The 17,459-nt window shown below is 43.9% G+C and overlaps 1 protein-coding gene across 2 annotated transcripts in view; it reads right to left on the reverse strand.

Moving 5' to 3' along the window:
• ARHGAP17 (Rho GTPase activating protein 17) overlaps window positions 1-17,459 on the reverse strand; it is an 89,641-nt gene that overhangs the window by 46,148 nt on the left and 26,034 nt on the right. For both annotated transcript variants that reach the window (XM_079944084.1, XM_079944083.1), the window contains exons 2-3: window positions 7,738-7,777; window positions 3,920-4,024 (exon numbers count right to left, since the gene is read on the reverse strand). In XM_079944084.1, the coding sequence (XP_079800210.1) occupies window positions 3,920-4,024; window positions 7,738-7,777 (145 nt within the window). The remainder of the gene's footprint in view (window positions 1-3,919; window positions 4,025-7,737; window positions 7,778-17,459) is intronic.

Raw genomic sequence — 17,459 nt, forward strand, 5'->3', positions numbered from 1 at the left:
GCTCATTTAACATTTGAGCTGATTAATGAACATGCTGTCTACCAACATCAAACTCCTCCACGGAGAGGGCTGAGGGCTTCCTAATTTATAAAAGGCATGCCAGCTGCACGAAAAGAAACAATTCCAGGTCTAATATGAACCACGACATAAGCTATGCCATGTCAACAGTTTGGGCTGAGAAGGCCACCTGCCCTGTCTCTCTTCCCTCCAATTCTTGCCTCTTCACACGCATGGGAGCTTCTGGTGGGGCCTTTGCAAGGCTCCTCCTGTACTTTCTAGAGCGCGAGAGACTGCCGACCTCCCGTGGTCACCTATCATCTATTCCATGGCGACTCTTCGTCCCACATACAGAGCGTAGACAACCTCTGAGCCCTGTCTTGGGCACTTTGGTTCGAGGCTGGAAAAGGAAGCCTAAGGCATTAGGTTTTAGAAATGAGGGAGAGGCACCTTTGCCCCTGTTGCCTGGAATAGGCCCATCACCTGCCACTCATTTTCCTCCTTTACAGCTAGGCCACCACCTTCACCAGGAAGCCTCCCTTGACTACCCCTCTCCTCCTCTGGTGCCCATTCTTGGTCCTCCCATAATACCCTGTGCATATTTTGTTTAGTATGTTGTTTTTATAATTATCCATTTGTGGAGGAAGCCTCCCCCACCAGGCTATGAGCACTTTTTAAGGGAGACACTACATCTAATTCATTTTATAGCTCCAGCGCTTGTACATAGTAGGTGTTTGATAAATACTTAATTTGTTTGTTTTTAATGAATTTATGTGACACCTGGGCTGTGTTTCAAAGCAGACCAAAGGAACAACAAGACAATCTGTGTGAATGACAATGGCCTACAGCATGAATGGGAGGAAGCGGGAGATACTGAGACTGATAAGGGAAATGTGATGAGATTATGAAAGGCTGAAGTCATCTAAAGCGCTTGGCCTTTAGGATATTTTGTACAGCACAGAGAATATGGCCACTACTTTACAATAACTTTAAATGGAGTGTAATCTATAAAAATACTGAATCATGATGTTGTACACCTGAAACTAATATAATATTAGTCCACTATATTTCAATTAAAAAAAAACAAAAAAAAAAGAGCTTCGATTTTAACCCAGGCAATGGGAACTAGCCATCGTCCCTGCCGGAGCATCAGTGGTATTATGGGATGCTTCCTTATGTGGAACTATCCCTCCAGCCATCTTGGTCCCCGTCCAAATGCCAGTAGTGTCCCCCAGACCTTATGGCAACCAAAAAAGTCTCCACACATTTCCAAATATCCCCAGGAGTGTAATTCTGGCCCCTGTTGAGAACAACTAAGCTTAAGATTTTTTTTTTTTAGGCAGAAGGATGACACGATCAATTTGTATTTCAGGAAACCATCTCTGGTGATCAGGTTGAAGAAAGGCTGGAAAAAAAGGAAATCAGAGGCAGGAAATGTAGCTCAAGAGGTGACTGCAACAGTCCAGATAATGAGAGGTAATCAGGTCTTGCATTAAGGCGAAGGTGGTAAAGATGGAGCAGAGGTGAGAAATTCAAGAAACAGTCACAAAGAGAATCACAGGACTTGCTAATCAAGCAGCTATGGGAGGCTGAGGATAAGAAAAAAGGGAGGGCTTCCCTGGTGGCTCAGTGCTTAAGAATCTGCCTGCCAATGCAGGGGACACGGGTTCAAGCCCTGGTCCGGGAAGATCCCACATGGTGCAGAGCAACTAAGCCCGTGAGCCACAACTACTGAAGCCTGCACTCTACAGCCCACGAGCCACAGCTACTGAAGCCCGCGTGCCTAGAGCCCATGCTTCGCAACAAGAGAAGCCACCACAATAAGCCCACGCACCACAACAAAGAGTTGCCCCCGCTCGCTGCAACTAGAGTGCCCCCGTGCAGCAACGAAGACCCAACGCAGCCAAATAAATAAATATATAAATATATTAAAAAACAAAACAAACACATGCCCTTCACTCATAAAAAAAGATAACCTAACTTGCATACTAGGGTGGATAGAATCCAAGAGTCAGCACAGAAGAACTGGTTATGCGTGCTAAAACAGACAACTACGGGAGGAAGTTTTTTGCTTCGTTGAAAATGGTTTACAAGTGTCTGAATAAACACATTAGTTAGGCGCCATGAGAAGAGAGGAGGCGGCCCAAGGAATGTGATGGCGAGAATAAGGAGATGAAGGGCAGAAGCTTAGGAAACAATATTAAAAGGGCAGGCAGAGCAGAAGCCATGGCAAGAGAATGCAAAGGGGCAGAGCGGGCAGGACCGGTGGATTGGGCCTGGTTCTGATGGACGGGAACTGCAGCAAGCACTCCTGGAATCGGAGGTGCATGCAAACTTCTGCTCCTTTGATATACATCACTGCGGAAACTATGTGTTGTGCAAGAGAGGAGTAACCCTGTTGTCAAGTTGGCCAGAAATGTGTGTAGGAAACATAAAAGGAGGGTGACGCAGATCGTCTGCACACCAGCTCTTCCTTTTGAGACATCTAGTGGCAAATAAAACAATATGGGATGGGCTTCCCTGGTGGTGCAGTGGTTAAGAATCTGCCTGCCAATGCAGAGGACATGGGTTCAAGCCCTGGTCCGGGAAGATCCCACATGCCGCGGAGCAACTAAACCTGTGTGCCACAACTACTGAGCCCACGCTCTAGAGTCCGTGAGCCACAACTACTGAGCCCGTGTGCCACAACTACTGAAGCCCACGTGCCTAGAGTCCGTGCTCCACAACAACTGAAGCCACTGCAATGAGACGCCCATGCACCGCAACGAAGAGTAGCCCCTGCTCACCGCAACTAGAGAAAGCCTGCGTGCAGCAACGAAGACCCAACGCAGCCAAAAATAAAGAAATTTAAGAAAAAATATATATGGGAAATCATAGCTTCCCTGTGTGCCATGGAAACTCCCACCTTAATGTTATATGGGGGTCAGGGTATGCTCGTAAGCTGGGAACTCATAAAACTAAGGGCGGAACTGCCTGATGAACAAAGCTGCTGTGCTCTCCTGGTGGGACACGAGGACCTGGACGCTCTGAACGTACCCTGGAGTAGACATTTGATTGTTTCCTAGAGCCCATCCTTCCTGAGTCCTCCTAAGGACCTATCCTGGTCTCAATAGAGCCTATGAGCTGGAGGTAGGACCACAGCCCATGCTCTGGGGTGAGCTGTGATTAGCTTATGCCAACCAGCACGTCCTGTCTCCTCGCCCAACCTCATCCCTCCCCGCAGTAACTGGTTGTGGGTTGTGGGAGGAGTTTGTTCAGTAATGGAGAATGTGACTCAACACAGATCAATGCAATGGGAAGGGATTTCTACCTGCCAAAAGTATGGAAAAAAGAAGTCGTCTCACTCCATTAAGAAAAACTACTGGAAGAGACGCTCTCTATTCCTGCTGGACATGCACAAGGAAGTAGGTAGCCCATGGGAGCTGCTGGTAGCCAGCTTGCAACCATGAGGGATAAGCCAGACACTGAAGAAGGCCGAGGGGAGAGAAGGAGAGAAGGAAGGAAACTGGGGTCCTGGTTTACATCACCGAAAGCCTAGCCCAAGCCTTACCTGGAGTCCATCCTGACTACTGGACTTTTCAGTTAGTAAGCCAATAAACTCTACTTTCTCGGTCACTTTAAGAGAGGCTTGCAGCTTTCTGCCATCAGAGGATTCCTAACTGATGTGTCCATTCTCTTATGACGACAAATCTCTAAAAGCACCTGGAGAGAATTCAGTGTGAATATGGCTTTCGGCTCAGGGATGTCTTAAGCACAAAAGAATGCTATGATAAGGCCGGTGTCGTGAATGTGAATGGCGATACAAGGTACAGGTCTGCGGGCAAATCTGCTGACGCTGCTTGGGAAAAACCGACTGATAGAGGGAGAAGAGCCTCTCAGAGACGAGGCGAGAACCACGGCTCCAAGTCCACCCAGTACTCACGTGTCTCCTCTCGGCATCGGTGCCGTGCTGCCCCTGGAAGCAGGCCACCAGGCGCTTGTGGGAATGGTGACACATGGAGCGCACTGTGTCCAAGCGCCGCTCGATCTGACAACACAAAGACAGACGAGCCGTTGGCAAGGCTCAAGACCAACTCAGCCTCTTCCTCCTGCGGTATTTGCATGTAGGCAGGAAAAAGCATCCTGCCGTTGAATTTTTCACTTGGATGTAAATGGACATGGTTCCCATGCAGCTACACCAGGGCTTCTCACTATGGATAAGTGGGCTGGAGAATTCTGGGTTGTGGGCAGCTGTCCCACGCATTATCAGTAGGTTTACCATCATTTCTGGTCTCCACCCACTAGATGCCAGTAGCACCCAAGTCCCCTCTTCGTGACAACCAAGACTGCCCCCAAACATTGTCAAATATCCCCCAGAGGGCAAAATCACCCCTAGTTGAGAAACACTGAGTTTTCAGATCCCTTAAAGGCTGAATTTATGTCCAGGGGTAGGGGACAGTCCTGACTAGAACTTGCTATCAGATAAGTGGTGACAAACTCACACACTATAGCACCAGCAAAGTCCCAGGTCCAACCAGCAGAACTGCAGATGAACAGCCTAAGCCCAGCCTCAGGCCCAAGGCCAAGTGGGAAAGCCACAGGGACATTCAGCTCTCTCCTGCACATGGCGGTGGAGCCTTCCACACACGGTTCAACAGACAGAGAATCAAAAAAAATGTTCCACAACGAAAACTCAGATCAATGTTTTCAACATTATTCCTTATTGGGCTGGGGGTGGTTTTTGTTTTTTTGGTTTTTTTTAATAATAAACCTCTAAAGCAGAATGGACAGCCAGCAGTAAGAAACACTGACTTAGGGGCCCACACATCACGATTAGCTTCCCAAAATATTATTGCTGGGATATGGCTGTTTATGGCAAAGAGAGCTGCTTTTTACAGGAAGGAATGCCAAAAATGTGTATTCTGATGACTCATTAAGAATGAGGGCAGGCCCTTAGGGATGCTTTCTATTTTAAAGAAAAATCAACAAGTTCAAAGCAGAATACATTTTTACCCCAAAACATTTTACCCAATGAGATGGTTTTGTGCCTCTTTCTCAAGCAGCCCTTCTTCAGATCCAACCAAGGCCCCATCCCAGGACCCCGATCTGCAGCCACATTTATTTAGGGCCAGATGCCACATTACTTGCCCCAAATCTTATAATGACCCGATTCTAAGACATTGGAAAACTAATACACATTCTTCATTTGCCACAAAAGCGGGGGGGAGGGGAGAAAACCCCCAAAACTCCATTTCACTTGATTCCAATTTCCACTAGAATGTAAAGTCCGAAGGGATAGGGCCTTGGTCTGTTTTGTTCACAGATTTATCCCAAGTGCCTAGATCACTGCCTGGCCCAAATGGAAGGTAATATTTGTTGAAAGAACAAGTATATATATTGTATATATCCCGTACAAGGTATTAGAAAAACAACAGTAAGTAAATTGTGGTTCCCACCCTCCTGGGATTCACAGCCTCCTGGGTAAACTCCATACAAACAAGATAAAAAGGCAGCCTCTGAAACTGCTCTACCAGAGATCTAAGAAAAGAGGCAGGAGAAAGAGCAAATTAAGGGAAGTCTCACATCAGAAACAAAGTAATCTCTGTGGGGGCTTCCCTGGCGGCGCAGTGATTGAGAGTCTGCCTGCCGATGCAGGGGACGCGGGTTTGTGCCCTGGTCCGGGAGGATCCCACATGCCACGGAGCAGCTGGGCCCGTGGGCCACGGCCGCTGAGCCTGCGCGTCCGGAGCCTGTGCTCCACAACGGGAGAGGCCACAGCGGTGAGGGGCCCGCGTACCAAAAAAAAAAAAAAAAAAAAAAGCTCTGTGGCTTGTGACAGTGGTAGTCATACCAACAAATCACTAATATAATATTTAGCCCTCACTACGTGACGGGCCCCACTCCCAGTGCTAACCATGTTTAACCCATGAATCCCTCCTAACAAACCCATGCGGGGATACAGTGATTACCCTCCTTTTAGAGAAGTGGAAACTGAGGCAGAGGGAGGTTAAGTGAATTCCCGAGGCCACCGAGCTAGTCAGGGGCAGACCTGGGATGGGAATCCAGGTGGCTGGTCACCAGACCCAGCACTCAGCACTTTGAACCATTACATGCCTTCTTTATGGTTAATAAAAAAACCAAACAGAAATCAGAGCAGGAAAACAATTGCCGCAGACGTGGAGTATCTGTGTTATAAAATAAGGAGTTCCTATATCCTGTGACAAACCATAATGGAAAAGAATATGAAAAAGAATGTACATATGTGTATAACTGAATCACTTTGTTGTACAGCAGAAATTAACACAGCATTGTAAATCAACTATACTTCAATAAAATAAATTTTTTAAAAAAAGGGAGTTCCTAGAAACTAGCAAACTCCTCAGGCCCCAGCGGACGTTTGGGCAAAGGGACAAGCACAGACAGTCACTGTCTGAGTCCCGTGCAATCTCTGCCGTCCTCCGCCTGCCTGCAAGGCCTCTGGCCTCCTTGCAGGGCTTAAAGGATGAAAGGGAATGACGTATATTACTGACGTGGGATGTAGGTGGGAGAATGCTGACAGGAAAACCTAGTGTAACCATACCAAACAATATTTCTAAAATTCTGAAAATGGATTTGAAATATCTGATAAAAACCAGTGAGGAAATAGTGTTAAGAATCTGATTCTTAAACTATAATATTGTATATCAACTATGCCTTAATAAAAAATTTTTTTAAAGATTATGATTCCTTAATAAATCTTTTCTTGAAAAAACCCTTCTCATCCTTGATAAAAACTTCTAGTCCTCAAAAGTAGAAAAAAAAAAGTGCTCTTAAAATCTTCCACCTGCAAAAGACTGCCATAATTTAGAAGGCTGTTTTGGCATGGTGGGGCAGAAATAGCTTTTTTTAAAATTATGCAGCTCCTTCTCTGCATGGGAAGAGACAGAAAGCCACCTGGGAGCAGATCTCTGGTCTCCAGGGGCTCGCTGGAGTGCACCAGAGGCAGGTGATGGAAATGAGAGGCAAGGAGAAGGTGCAGAAGGGGTCCTGTCCTTCACAAAGTATTTGGTGTGGGTGGGGACGGAGTGGGGTTGGCTAAAGTGATGTGTATAAAGGGTCCAGGCCCTCCTGGGAGAAACTCCCAGCCCCAAAGTTAGGGAAACCTGTTGAGAAATGGCGTGAGTGGCCCTGGCTAAGGTCCCCAGCAGGAAACGCCCCTCCCTATGGAAAGGAAAGTCTGGCCCATTGGTGTGAGGCCACACTAGGGCCCCTAGGGGGTTCTGAGATCTGGTCACTGTCACTGAGACTCTGAGTCCTTCAGGACCCAACTTAGGTCACTTTTAGGGAAGAAGCATAAAAGGGAGCAAAAAACTTGAAATCTAGGTTGGAACCAGTGGGGCCACTGCCGCAGCTGGCAGAGCCTGTCCCATCAAGGTCGCCAGCGCAGCAGCCTGCCCAGGACGCATGACCAGGCCACAGTGCCAGTGGACCGGCCGGGCCAGCCAGGCTCCTCCCCTGTGCTCACCCCAACACCTGGCACTTGAACGCAGGACTAGCTCCATCTGAACTTCATAACATGACACCCAAGTTTCAGATCCCCTTTTGATCACCGCACAACTCAACTGCTCTTTTTTCCTGCTCAAAACCATGCTAATCACACTAATTCTGTTTCAGGCAAAACCCAAAAAAAAAGCAAAGAACCATAAGCTTCAGTTCTTCCTATGGGTTTTTGTTGCTGTTGTTGTTTAAACAGAGCACTTTTAAAAGTCTTTCTTTTGTTACCTGTAACAGATCTTCACTGAGGACTTCTGTTTTCTCGGCTCTGTGGGAAAAATGAAAAGTTCAAAATCAGACATTCAGAAATAAAAAGCAACTCATGAAATCGAGTAATTATTGTCCTGGAGTTTAAAACAAAACAGACAGAAATGAATGATCACAAGGGGACAAATTTTACCAATTTTTATATCAGAGGGCAACTTAAGAAAAAACCAAAGAAAAAAAACAAATGAGGGGCTTCCCTGGTAGCACAGTGGTTAAGAATCCACCTGCCAATGCAGGAGACACAGGTTTGAGCCCTGGTCTGGGAAGATCCCACATGCCACAGAGCAACTAAGCCCGTGTGTCACAACTACTGAGCCTGTGCACTGCAACTACTGAAGCCCATGTGCCCTAGAGCCCATGCTGTGCAACAAGAGAAGCCCGCACACCACAGTGAAGAGTAGCCCCCGCTCTCCGCAACTAGAGAAAGCTGTGTGCAGCAACAAAGACCCAACACAGCCAAAAATAAATAAATTTATTAAAAAAAAAAAAAGAAAGTTTGCAGAGAATAGCACCCCAAAACAAGAACAAATGATTGAGACCAGTGGTTCTCAAACTTGGGCATGCACAGACCCACCAGGGAGTTGGGGGAGGATGTGCTGTCTTAAAATGCCATTTTCCTGGTCTCACCTCAAGAGTTTCTAATTCCATAGGTCTGGAGTGAGACCCTGCATTTTTTTTGAATTTTATTAATTTTTTTATACAGCAGGTTCTTATTAGTCATCAATTTTATACACATCAACATATACACGTCAATCCCAATCTCCCAATTCATCACACCACCACCCCCACCTCCCGCCGCTTTCCCCCTTGGTGTCCATACGTTTGTTCTCTACATCTGCATCTCTATTTCTGCCCTGCAAACCAGTTGATCTGTACCATTTTTCTAGGTTCCACATATATGCGTTAGTATATGATATTTATTTTTCTCTTTCTGACTTCATTCTGTATGACAGTCTCTAGATCCATCCACGTCTCTACAAATGACCCAATTTCGTTCCTTTTTATGGCTGAGTAATATTCCATCGTATATATGTGCCACATCTTCTTTATCCATTTGTCTGTTGATGGGCATTTAGGTTGCGTCCATGACATGGCTATTGTAAATAGTGCTGCAGTGAACATTGGAGTGCATGTGTCTTTCTGAATTATAGTTTTCTCTGGGTATATGCCCAGTAGTGGGATTGCTGGGTCATATGGTAGTTCTATTTTTAGTTTTTTAAGGAACCTCCATACTGTTCTCCATAGTGGCTGTATCAATTTACATTCCCACCAACAGTGCAAGAGGGTCCCCTTTCTCCACACCCTTTCCAGCATTTGTTGTTTGTAGATTTTCTGATGATGCCCATTCTAACTGGTGTGAGGTGGTACCTCATTGTAGTTTTGATTTGCATTTCTCTAATGATTAGTGATGTTGAGCAGCTTTTCATGTGCTTCTTGGCCATCTGTATGTCTTCTTTGGAGAAATGTCTGTTTAGGTCTTCTGCCCATTTTTGGATTGGGTTGTTTGTTTTTTTAATATTGAGCTGCATGAGCTGTTTATATATTTTGGAGATCAATCCTTTGTCCGTTGATTCGTTTGCAAATATTTTCTCCTATTCTGAGGGTTGTCTTTTCATTTTGTTTATGGTTTCCTTTGCTGTGCAAAAGCTTTTAAGTTTTATTAGGTCCCATTTGTTTATTTTTATTTCCATTACTCTAGGAGGTGGATCAAAAAAGATCTTGCTTTGATTAATGTCAAAGAGTGTTCTTCCTACATTTTCCTCTAAGAGTTTTATAGCGACCGGTCTTACATTTAGGTCTCTAATCCATTTTCAGTTTATTTTTGTGTATGGTGTTAGGGAGTGTTCTAATTTCATTCTTTTACATGCAGCTGCCCAGTTTTCCCAACACCACTTATTGAAGAGTCTGTCTTTTCCCATTGTATATCCTTGCCTCTTTTGTCATAGACTAGTTGACCATAGGTGTGTGAGACCCTGCATTTTTAACAAGCCCCTCCCTGCCCAGAATTCCATGGCAGGAGGCCTGTAGACCACACTTTGAGAAAAGACTGCTCTAGAGAAAATTAAACTTCAGTTCTTCAAATGACCATTTCTGAGTTTCACAGCAAACAAGTCTGTCACAAATCCAGAAACGTTATGCAATGAGTAACAACAATTGAGTCTTCCTTCCTTCAGCTATCTCATCTTTATTTTCAAAAGAAACAAAGTGGGGCTTCCCTGGTGGCGCAGTGGTTGAGAGTCCGCCTGCCGATGCAGAGGACACGGGTTCGTGCCCCGGTCCGGGAAGATCCCACATGCCGTGGAGCGGCTGGGCCCGTGAGCCATGGCCGCTGAGCCTGCGTGTCCAGAGACTTTGCTCCACAACGGGAGAGGCCACAACAGTGAGAGGCCCGCATACCGCAAAAAACAAAACAAACAAGAAAAACCAAAGTATTTTCACAACTTTCCCTTATCTATGCTTCAGAACTCCTGTGGACTTCAAGGACCTTTCTAGAAGATCCATGTGGCAGCCAACAATCTATTTTTAGTTTTTAGTTCTATTTTTAGTTTTTTAAGGAACCTCCATACTGTTCTCCATAGTGGCGGTATCAATTTACATTCCCACCAACAGTGCAAGAGGGTTCCCTTTTCTCCACACCCTCTCCAGCATTTGTTGTTTGTAGATTTTCTGACGATGCCCATTCTAACTGGTGTGAGGTGGGGCAGGGACTGGTGTGATTTTCTGATGATGCCCATTCCAACTGGCAGAGCATTCTGAGCTGTTGGAGCCTCAGCTGCCAGATCACGATCATTTTTTACAAAGACTTTTTCTCCACAGTCCAAAAAGGCAGCATTGTTGCCACACAATGTTATACCCAGAATCACTACAAAGTGACATTTTGGATTTCTGGCTCAAATAGTGATTTAAACCAAGTCATTTAACATTCCCTACCAAATTCCCATTGAAACGAACCAGGAAATTTTTAAAGGAAAAAGAAAAAAACTGTTTCAGTTCTGATCATTGAAGGAGGGGGGAAGGAAGAGCATCAGCGAACCAGGAAATTTGAAGCCTTTTTATCAGATACACTGCGCCATGGAAGGCTGCATGATCTTGCCCATGAACCAACGCAAGAGAAGGAAAAGCCATTTGGCCCAAAAATGGTGGGATCCCCTAGAATGACCTCAAAACACTGCTAGGCTCAGAGCAGCACGAGACGCAACAAGTATGGTGGCCCCCACCCCCAGCCCACACTTGAGTGACGGCACGTCAAGTTAAACCCAGGCGTTGGCACAGAGAATTCCAATACTGGTCGTCACAGCAGTGCCCCAGTTAACTTGGAGATGCCTACAGGAGTGGCTCACTCATTGGTTTCTGCAGGAAACTGGAACTCTGACCTGACTCAAATACCTCCCAGGTCCAGAGGAGCCCAGCCTGGAGATGAGGTCGAGGTTCCAGCTTCCAGAAGAGGTCAACTCTCAACTCTATGAACAAGTTCTGCAAGCAGCAAGCCAATATGCCATCCCAGCCCTCGCTTGGCACACGTGGTGCCAGGCACTGCTGAAGCACCAAACCCAGGCAGTCACGCCAGTTAGGGAAGTGGAGCAGGGCCCCAGCTGACTATAAGCTCAAGCAAGCAGCCTCAGAAAGAAGTCTGACAGTTGGCCTAGCAGGGACAGAGCTGGCATGAGACCGCCATAGCTTCACCACTACCCCCTCTCGATCAACAGCCTTGCCACTCCTCAAGCAAAGTACCACCACTGGACTATGTAATTTTCACCTTGTCTTCACTGGCCAGAACCCAAAGGTCTGGATAGGGCCCTGGGCACCTCTGACAGCACTCTGAGATCTCCTTCTGTAGGTATAAGTATACACAGAGAAGAGTACCAAGGCCTATTAAAATATTCACAAGTTCAAAAGAATAGATTCAGAGCAAATACGTCCTCTTTTGAAACAAAATTTTTAAAATAGAAGAGGAAAACTTAGTTTCAAAATCCCAATGTGGTACAGATGGCCAGTGGGCACATGAAAAGATGCTCAACATTGCTAACTGTTAGGGAAATGCAAATCAAAACTACAATGAGGTACCACCACACTGGTCAGAATGGCTATCATTAAAAGGTCTACAAATAACAAATGCTGGAGAGGGTGTGGAGAAAAGGGGCCCCTCCTACACTGTTGGTGGGAATGTAAGTTTCCACTATGGAAAACAGTACGGAGGTTCCTTAAAAACTAAAACTAGAGTTATCATATGATCCAGCAATCCCACTCCTGGGCATATATTCCAGACAAAATTGTAATTCAAAAAGATATATGTATCCCAATATTCACTGCAGCACTATTTACAATAGGCAAGACATGGAAGCAACATAAGTGTCCATCAACAAATGAATAAAGAAGACGTGGTATATATAAACAATGGAATATTACTCAGCCATACAAAAGAATACAGTAATGTCACTTGCAGCAACCTGGATGGACCTAGAGATTACCATACTAAGTGAAGAAAGTCAGACGGAGAAGGACAAATATCATATGATATCACCTATATGTGGAATCTAGAATATGATTCAAATGAACTTACTTACAAAACAGAAACAGATTCACAGACATAGAAAACAAACTTATGGTTACCACAGGGGAAGAGGGAAGAAGGAATAAATTAGTAGGAGTTTGGGATTAACAGGGACAAACTACTATATATAAAATAGATAAACAACAAGGTCCTACTGTATAGCACAGGAAACTATATTCAATATCTTATAATAAACCATAATGGAAAAGGATATATATATGTGTATGTGTAACTGAATCACTTTGCTATAAATCAGAAATTAACACAACACTGTAAACCAACTATACTTCAATTAAAAATTAATTAATTAATTAATAAGATAAAATAAAATCCCAATGAGGGTGCTTAGCAGGTATGACTTCGTAACAGCTCAGTGGTCCAGGAGGACCAACTCTGTGCATCTCATCCCAGCTCCTTGTTCAGTGACCTCACACTGGTAACATGAAATGAAAAAAATCTAATACAATGCAAACAAATGCAAGTAATACAAATCAGGGGTTTTTTTTTTTGAGAGTCAGTTATATGAGCATAGCACTGAGACAGCCACAAAGAAAACAAAGCCAATATAAAAAGAAAGCAAGAATTAACTTTGGAAAAATCAAAAAGTCCATAGGCACTACTATGCTCAGCTGCAAATAAAAACTGCAATGAGGTACAGTTTTATTTGCCAATTATACATCAGTAAAGCTGGGGGGAAAATAATCTTTCCTGATTATAGGCAATTTTAAATAATTTCAGTGAAGTAAGTCACAGAAAGACAAATATCAAGAAAGATTATTTTCTCCCCAGCTTTACTGAAGTATAATTGACAAATAAAACTGTATATATTTGGACTTCCCTGGTGGCACAGTGGTTGAGAGTCCGCCTGCCGATACAGGGGACATGGGTTCGTGCCCCGGTCCGGGAAGATCCCACATGCTGCGGAGCGGCTGGGCCCGTGAGCCATGGCCGCTGAACCTGCGCGTCCGGAGCCTGTGCGCCGCAACAGGAGAGGCCACAACAGTAAGAGGCCCGCGTACCACAAAACAAACAAACAAACAAACAAAAAAAACTGTATATATTTAAAGTATACAGTGTGATGATTTGACTTACATATACATTGTGAAATGACTACCACAATCAGGTTAATGAACACATCCATTACCTTTTTTTTTTTTTTTTTTTTTTGCTGTATGCGGACCTCTCACTGTTGTGGTCTCTCCCGTTGCGGAGCACAGGCTCTGGACGCGCAGGCTCAGCGGCCATGGCTCACGCGCCTAGCTGCTCCGCGGCATGTGGGATCTGCCCGGACCGGGGCACGAACCCGTGTCCCCTGCATCAGCAGGCGGACTCTCAACCACTGCGCCACCAGGGAAGCCCCGTCCATTACCTTTTTTGTTATAGTTGTGAGAATGCTTAAGATCTACTCTCTTAACAGATGTCAAGTATGTATTATTAACTCTAGTCGCCATGCTGTACATTAGATCCCCAGAATTTATTCATCTTATAACTGAAGGCTTATACCCTTTGACTAGCATCTCCCCATTTCCCTGATTCCCCAGTCCCTGGTAACCACCATTCTACTCTGTTTCCATGAGTTTGACTTTTTTTTTTTTTTTTTAAGATTTCACATATAAGTGAGATCATATAGTATTTGTCTTTCTCTGTCTGGTTTATTTCACTTAGCATAATGTCCTTCATAATGTCATCCATGTGTTGCAAATGGCAGGATTTCCTGATTTCCTTCTTTCTCACGGCTGAATAATGTTCCTGTGTGTGTGTGTGTGTGTGTGTGTGTGTGTGTGTGTGTGTGTATACAACTTCTTTATCTATCCATCCATCGTTGACAGACACTTAGGTTGTTTCTGTATCTTAGCTACCGTGACTATGCTACAACGACCATGGGAGCCCAGATATCTCTTTGAAATACTGATTTCACTTCCTTTGGATATATACCCAGAAGTGGGATTGCTGGATCATATGGTAGTTCTATTTTTATTTTTTGAGGAACCTCCATACTGTTTTCCTTAATGGCTGTACCAATTTACACCACCAACAATGCAAAAGGGTTCCAATTACCTGTTGGCCATATGGAAAAGTGTTTTCACTGGATAAATGTCTATTTAGGTCCTTTGACCATTTTTTAATCAGGTTATTTGGTTTTTTTGCTATTGCATTATATGAGTTTACTACTGAATTATATATATATATTTTGGATATTAACCCCTTAGATATATGGTTTGCAAACGTTTTCTGCCATTCCAATAGATGCCTTTTCATTTTGTAGACTGTTTCCTTAGCTGTGCTGAAGCTTTTTAGTTTGATATAGCCCCATTTGTTTATTTTGCCTTTGTTGTCAGTGCTTTGAGTGTCATATATATGAAACTATTGCCAAGACCAATATCAACGAGTTTTTCCCCTATTTTCTTCTAGGACCTTTATGGTTTCAGGTTTTATATTTAAGTCTTTAATCCATTTCAAGCTAACTTTTGTGAGCGGTATAAGGTAGAGTCCAGTTTCATTCTTTTGCATATGTATATCGATTTTTTCCAACAACATTTCAAATAGACTATCCTTTCCCTATTGTGTATTCCTGATGCCCTTGTCGAAGATTAATTGACCATATATGTGTGGGTTTATTTCTGGGCTCTCTATTCTGTTTCATTGGCCTATGTGTCTGTTTTTATCCCAGTGCCATACTGCTTTGATTATTGTAGCTTCATAATATAGTTTGAAATCAGGACGTGTGATGCCTTCAGCTTTGTTCTTACTCAGTATTGCTTTAGCTATTTAGGGGTCTTTTGTGGTCCCATATGAATTTGAGGAGTCTTTTTTCTATTTCTGTGAAAAATGCCATTGGAATTTTGATGTGACTATACTGAATCTATAGATTGAGTAGTATGGACAGTTTAACAATACTAATTCTTCCAATCCATGAATATGGGATATCTAGGAAAGATTACTTTTAAGTTACAAATCACGATTGTGGAATGTAATATACAAATTGGGGTAGCTCCTTCACACAAAAATTCCCCCAATGGCCTGTGTTATCCCCATCTTAATTTTAGGGAACCATCAATGTCCCCACCTCCCCCAATATGCGGTCCAAATGACCTGACTTCCCTCATCACTGTGACTCATCCAAGGCTCAGCCCTTTCTATGCTGAAGTGTTTTGGAACATTCATCTTTACCAGAGATGTGGAATTTTTACCTAAGGAAAGTTCGGCAATTAGCATTCAGGATACCAGCCAAGGTCCCCATTTAAAAGCCATTTACCTAAGCCAAAGAAACTTGGTTTTACTGAGATTGAACTTATCAAGACAAGGTGATCCAATCATAAAAACAATACTTACTAAACTGGATTGTTTTCAATCAAACATTTTGCTACACAGACCTAAACTTTTTGCATATGTTTTTTTTTTCTGCTTTGTCAGAGCTTTCTTTGTGTCCAATGTTCCATGCTTGAAAACACACTTGATGTTTCCTGTCTGTAACTGGAAAAACAATACAAAGCAGGAAGGCACTTCCCACTCGCCATTTTACTCTGGGGGTTGTTTTTTCCTATGCAAGTTGCTGTGCAATTTCACTAGTCATTCAAGCAAGGCTTACATCAGGCAGGATTTTTAATTTATTTATCACTTTCTGGTAAAGCGTAAGATTTTTTCCTCCTAATTCCCAAAGCCTAAAAGCAGCAGTGCTGTGCGGGTCGTGATGTGTTCATCTTTTCCAGAAATGCTCAAGTGAGGAGACAGGATCAAAGGAAAATTTCCAATTGGGGCTGATAATTTCCATCTCTAAACGTGGACTGATTTCTGGAGGAGTTTCTGCCATCACGACACTCAATGCCAGACGCCACTATCGTGAACTGCCATTCTGCTTCCCAGGGCACAGACATCTGTTTAAACCATGTACCATGGGAGCCATGGAAATAAACGCTCAAGTCCACATCTTCAATGCACTCTGTGGTCTTCCAAGCACTGAGTATTACTGACCTCATCCCTGCTCAACAGAGCTCCCTGGGGGCAGGGCCCAGGTCTATCTTAGCATCACCCCTCCGCCAGTACCTAGCTTAGCCCCTGCCTGCCACACAGTAGGCGCTTAGTAAATATACACTGAATGAACGAATGACAAAGTAAATGGCTGTCACTATGACAGAGAAAGGTTTGAGAAAAAGAATTTTCTAGATTTCAAAAGAGATAGCAAGGAAAAAAAACTCAGTAACACTAAGGCAGAAAAGCAGCCATACAATATAAATACAGATTTGCCTTCCACCGTAAAATCCACGATGACTACAATTAAAACGTGATATTGTCTTCCAAAATTCATCTTTCTTTCATGAAAAGAAACACAGAAAGTAAACCATCTCTATGACCAGGGGTCAGTAAACTATGGCCTGCTGGTCAAATCCAGTTCACTGCCTATTTTTGTTTAGCCAGCAAGCTAAGAGAGTTTTATTTTTAAATGGTTGAAAGAAATCCAAATAGATAAATAATATTTTGTCACATGTAAAAATTACATGAAATTCAGCTTTCAGTGTGCACAAGTCCAGTTTTCTCAGGGCCCGGCCAGGCTGACTTGTTGATGTATTATCTATGGCTGTTTTCACTACAGCAGAGAAGTTGAATTGTCGCAACAGAGACCGTGTGGTCTGCAGAGCTCAAAATACCAGCTGCTCGTTTACAGGAAAAGTTTGACCACCCGGGGGTCTGTAGCAGTGATGCTCACAGCATGTGGTGCAAACCAGGCCAGCAGGCTTTTGAGAATCACTCTGAGAACTGGTGTGTGAGGCTGGTCTGGAGGTGTATTTTCTCTGCCTCGTGTTTGAGAAGCAGCTGCTAAAATGAATGGGGGTGGCTGGCTCGGCCACTATTGTTCAAACGTGGAGGCAGAGCCCAGCGCTGGTGACGCTGGTGACAGAGAAAAGTCAGAAATTATGTTTCTGTTCCGCCTACCCGCTTCCACCCACCCACGTCCCCCCCTCCAAACACATATTATAACGATTGTTTTCTTCCTGATTCCTACTTATAAACATATTTCAGGACAGGATGTAAATAAATACAATTGTCTGTGTCAGGCATCACACACTTTTTCTGGAAAGACTAAATAATAAATATTTTAGGCTTGCAGGCCATATGGTCTCTGCTGCAATTA

This window comes from Stenella coeruleoalba (assembly GCF_951394435.1).
Source record: "Stenella coeruleoalba genome assembly, chromosome: 15".
NCBI classification, from domain to species: domain Eukaryota; kingdom Metazoa; phylum Chordata; class Mammalia; order Artiodactyla; family Delphinidae; genus Stenella; species Stenella coeruleoalba.